The sequence below is a fragment of the Montipora capricornis genome, chromosome 9 (assembly GCF_036669925.1).
Source record: "Montipora capricornis isolate CH-2021 chromosome 9, ASM3666992v2, whole genome shotgun sequence".
Lineage (NCBI taxonomy): Eukaryota > Metazoa > Cnidaria > Anthozoa > Scleractinia > Acroporidae > Montipora > Montipora capricornis.
This window is the reverse complement of record NC_090891.1, coordinates 31,474,773-31,479,772: the sequence shown is the minus strand read 5'-3', so window position 1 is coordinate 31,479,772 and position 5,000 is coordinate 31,474,773. Positions and strand designations below refer to the sequence as shown.

The 5,000-nt window shown below is 39.9% G+C and overlaps 2 protein-coding genes across 2 annotated transcripts in view; both read right to left on the bottom strand.

Annotated features, from left to right (window-relative positions):
- Positions 1-831, bottom strand: part of LOC138014974 (endoplasmic reticulum membrane protein complex subunit 7-like) — a 6,644-nt gene extending 5,813 nt beyond the window's left edge. The window contains exon 1 of the mRNA XM_068861867.1: positions 581-831. Within this exon, the coding sequence (XP_068717968.1) occupies positions 581-725 (145 nt within the window). The 5' untranslated portion in view covers positions 726-831. The remainder of the gene's footprint in view (positions 1-580) is intronic.
- Positions 832-3,381: 2,550 nt separating this feature from the next.
- Positions 3,382-5,000, bottom strand: part of LOC138014966 (mitochondria-eating protein-like) — a 7,806-nt gene continuing 6,187 nt past the window's right edge. The window contains exons 5-6 of the mRNA XM_068861861.1: positions 4,385-4,699; positions 3,382-4,110 (exon numbers count right to left, since the gene is read on the bottom strand). Coding sequence (XP_068717962.1) covers positions 3,970-4,110; positions 4,385-4,699 — 456 coding nt within the window. The 3' untranslated portion in view covers positions 3,382-3,969. The remainder of the gene's footprint in view (positions 4,111-4,384; positions 4,700-5,000) is intronic.

The following is a 5,000-nucleotide window of genomic DNA, read 5'->3' as shown; positions in this document are numbered from 1 at the left end:
TCGACTTTGTAGAGTATACAAGTCGAATGTTGTATGGTATACAAAGTAGAGTGCGTTTGAACAGGCCTCTACAAACTCAACCCAAGGACATGTATGGGGTCGAGCCTGAGAATCTCCATAGGCCACATTAGTGGAAGGTTAGTGCTATAACTACTGAATCAGGCCCTTTCTCCCTGCTTACTGGGTGGTATTGCTAATATTCTTGCCACAATAATTAAAAGTAAATGAGAACTTTGTGAGTATTAATAAAGACATGGATAATATTAATCTCAAGATGATTATGCGGGGAAAAAGTGTCAATCTCAATTCTTATACTTTCACTTGTCAGAGAAATAGTCCAAGCAAATCTTTATGATGATTTTACACCTCGAAAATATAGGGATTCCATGTTTAGGTTAATTTGGACATGACCCAGCAGATTTTCGGCTTGTAATTATTTCAGCCAAAATTGAAACCATAGAGCAGAATTAAAAGCAAGAGTAAAACGACATGATTAAAAGTTTCTATAGGGTAACTGAACGATCCAAACAGAGAAAATAATCAAGTGAAAATTATGCTTAAAACCCAGACCGGAACTCACCTGTTGGCTTGAAGCCTTGAATCGTAATTTTGCCGTCAATTTTGTACCTCTCAGAGGATTCTTCTACGTTGCTACAACTCGTTCGACGAGTGTTTGGAAGAATAAATAACGTGAAATACACCAATACACTATACAACTCCCTCATCTCCTCGATTGAAACAGGTCAAAAAATTGATATATTTACGAAAGAACAGCGAGAAACGCAAAAATGATCGAACAGTGTACCAACTGGTTACGGTTGTTTCCAGGTCCTGCTCTTCATTAAAAATGGCGGTCTATTAGTTTCCAGTCTTTTATTGCTACCGAGGCCAAAGAGGCCACTGTGCTGAAGAATCCAGAACTTTTTCGCTGATCGGCCCAGCTCGGGTTAATTCGTCCTAAATTAAATGATCAAAGCATTTTGGCTGAGGGAGTGTCGTTTGCCTTTGGCACGGTTGGTTAGTAAGGTAAATCGTCGGGCTTTCAGTGTGGATTGCACTCGGAGGGATGGTGAGTTTGAAAAGCCATTGGGGCTACAATCTTGGACAGAATAAAATGGAACAGAAATGCCCCCTCTCCCCCAAATCAAGGATGAAGGTGCTTGAAGGCCAAAACGCGCCATTTTCCCATCACTGATTTTGGGGGGAGGGGTGGTCTCAATGTTCCATTTAATTTGTCCAAGATTGTAGTTTACACTAAAGAGGCAAGTATGCGAAACTTCAGTAGCGTTTTGCTCTAGAATACCCTTTGTTTGGACAAAAGACACACTAATGCACTTAAATGTCACTGGCTTCCCGGGATACCCAGAGGTTTGGGAGGGGATTAGTCGACTTTAATTTGGAGTACCAATTTCCTCCGCGGGGCTAGGGCATTGTACATGTTTGGTAATGATCGACACTTAGGGGGTCGGGGTACTCCTGGTACTCTGGTTTTCCCGGCTATCAAGGGCCACGAGTTTATCAGTGCTGACTATCAAATGTAACCCTCATAATTAAAGGTGTTGTTTTCATAATTTCCACTCCAGTAAGGTCAGTATAACGGCTTCTCATTGGCATAATTAATATTTTATGGTTGTTTCCAAAACTGTTGCAGGGGAAATCTGCACATCTGAACAGCCAACCATAAAACAAGAGAAGTTATTCACCATTTCCCACATTGACCACTTAGTGTTAACTGTTGAAGACATTAATGCCACCATCACATTCTACACTCAGGTGCTTGGTATGGACAAGGTAACATTTGGTGAAGGAAGAACAGCTCTTAAATTTGGAAATCAGAAGTTTAATTTGCATCAAAAAGGAAATGAGTTTGAACCTAAAGCTGCAAACCCAACACCAGGATCTGTTGATATTTGCCTTATTACTGAGATACCAATTCAAAGTGTTGTGGAAAAGTTGAAAAGTTTTGGCATCACAGTGGAAGAAGGGCCAGTTCAAAGGACTGGTGCAAAAGGAACAATCACATCTGTATATTTTAGGGATCCTGACAAGAATCTAATTGAAGTCTCAAAGTATGATGACAACTGTTAAAAGTTATGGGAAATGCAATACTTTCTTTGACAAACACGTGAACTAAATGTGGCAAGAGTCTCTGGAGTGTTTTGTCGAGCAACGGAAAATTGAGTGGCCTGGGCTCAAAGTCAGTTTTTTCCTAAGTGCCAGATTTCGCAGGAAATGCTTAAAGTGCTACTATAACGAAATTTGCATCTTCCCTATCTAAGCCATTTTGGCACATAAACATGTAGTCTGTACGAGAAGAAGAATGCTGTTTACCATTTTCAAATATCCCTTTTTGTTCTGGAGATATTCAAGTTTTTTTAATATGCAAATTACCAAGTGATGACGTCATAAACCTAACCAAATTTTGATCAAGTATGATGAGGGATAGATATCTCAGCCAATTTGTATCAGAAATACTTTGTTCTTTGCAGTAAGATTCTAGTAGATGTGTTCCACAATATGAGCATACCATTTTTGTTACCATGGCAACATACTGGGTTCCAGACCTCCCTGACATTAAAGGCTTTGCAGGCCACCTTTGGCGTTCTGTTTTGATATTTGCAAATGGTGCCTCATCTGCATGATGCTGCCAGTATATAAAGATGTTACGTCGAGTTTGTGGCCTTGGTAAATGTTTTTCTAGCCTGAGATCACCAAAATATTGAAATCAGGTTAGAGGGAACTGGAAAAGAGTGAGTTGCCATGGGAACCAATTTATTTACAGTCGTAGGTGTGTTGCCTTCAGAACTATTAGCTCACCAAGTTTCAATGGTCTCTGTTGCAAATTGACCGAGATAGCTCTATTTATATTCTTGATGTTCTATTGGGTTGGGTGAATGACGTCATCAGCCTTCTCATTTGCATATTTTACACATTTTTCAAACTTAAATATCTCCGGAACCAATGCAGATATTTCCAAACGGTAAACAGCGTCTTTAAAGCTTCATGGTACTCTGTGTGATAAACCTAGAAATTCAAGGGATAAAAATTTGATCACAGTAGCACTTTAAGAGAAAACGTACGGAAAGCCTGTTATGCAGGTTCAACCTAACAATTATGAATTTCCTTTGAGTCAGGTCGGACGGAGATAAAACTTTGGAATGAAAGTAAACTTTATCCGGTAGAATAAATAAGGCAATTAAATTCTATGGCACTTTTTTGGTCAACTGCAGCAAAAACAAGTTCCAACAAAAAATTGAAGTTGAAGATGAAAATGATTTGAGAGTTGTTCAAGCCAGTAAGCTTAGGATGCTTTATCAGTCCTCTGCACAGTCCTTCACTCGGCCAACTGAGCTTTCGAAAGAAAAGAGACAGCAACATTGCCGACATAAAATTCTTTTCGAATATTTCTTAAGCAGTAGCATAAAATTCCTCTTAAGCAATCGGTAAAAATTACAACATGGAGAAATGAAGATACTAATAACGGAGGTTTTGGACAAACAGTTGAGAGTAAAAATTAGTGATAATAATTTTGAATGACGTTTCGATGATTCGTTCATCATTTTCAAATTCGTAAAAACTAAAACCTAAAAATCAGATTCTTGTGAGTTCTTTAAATACTAAGAATGTGTGTGAAAATCTCGTTGCTTGTAATTAAAAACACTGCAATGTGAAACGTAGAGGGTAACAGTTAGGTACTAAATAGTTTTGCTTTGATTGAGTCAGATTGAGTGTTCAGCTGAGGTTTCTTTTCCGAAGATGTCGGAAAATCACACTTGCCAGCGTGCATGTTGTTTTTTTAGAAATCTGTGAGATGGCATACAACAGGGAGAGGGGAGTTGAAAGGGAGAGAATCGGCTGAAATCGGCCCGATATGCGAGCATGTTTGAAAATCGTTGACTGGAATAAGATGTTGCATCTAGGGACCGTTATATGTTTGAAGGTGAGATAGTCAAGTGAAAATACTTGGTACTAGTCAAGGGTTCCAGTTTTCGAAGGAAATGCGGTTTCAAACGATTTTGACTTCCAAGACGAAGACAGTGAACAAAAGCCAAGGTCGTTACTTGAGGAAGATGGTTCGGCGCTTCCTGGACGAGGAGTACTTGATGTAATCTTTAAAAGAAGAAGTAAAGACAGATATGAATTCGCTACTTCCCCATTCCCATAATGCAATACGTTTTGGGGGGCTCTTTGAATAAAAACAATACAAGTTATTTACTCTTGGGACTGTATCGTGCTTCAGTTAACTGGATATCCATTGTTCTAATGGGAATAACGCCCCCCCCCCCCCCCTCCCCCCAATGAACTGTATTATGGGATTTGTGAAAATACCGAATGACAAATATGATCATTTCAGTTAGTCATAATGAAAAAAGGGATCTAATACCTCTTTCTTCCTCGACGAGTAAAGTCGCTTGGTCACCACCTCTCCCTTGCAAATTACACTGCCGTCCCTGACTAAAGCAGGCCACACAAAGTACTGTACAGTTGCAGCACTAAACTCAGAGTCATACGCCCTTCTATAATGTGTTTCGTCTATGACGTCACCCTCAAGTGCTCCGGGGAGGTCTATGGGCGGATCAAGGGACACGAGATCCCATGCTACTCGTAAAACCTCACGGATGAAGGGAACGAGAATTTTCTCCTTTCCCGGAATATGGAGTGAAGTTGCCGAGTTTCGATGCAATGACTTCATCACGTCCTGCAACAGGACAAGAAGAAGACTTTTTATGCCATAAGACTAGACCGTGAACACTAATCCATAGTACAAATAAACGTAGCTGTCTTTTGTTTAATTAATTAAACTCTTTTGCAGTTTGGTGCGTACACGTGTCAGCGTTTGTGAGTGTTTGCCTTCAAGAGATATAATTTCATTGTACTGGAAGGGGAGGGCCGGGGTTTTTTTTTTTTTTTTTTTGGCTTGTAGGGAGAGGGGCTGTTTCATACCCTACAGACTATTTTCCCAGTCCCATAATGCAGTACGTTTGGTGGGGTTGCTAGTC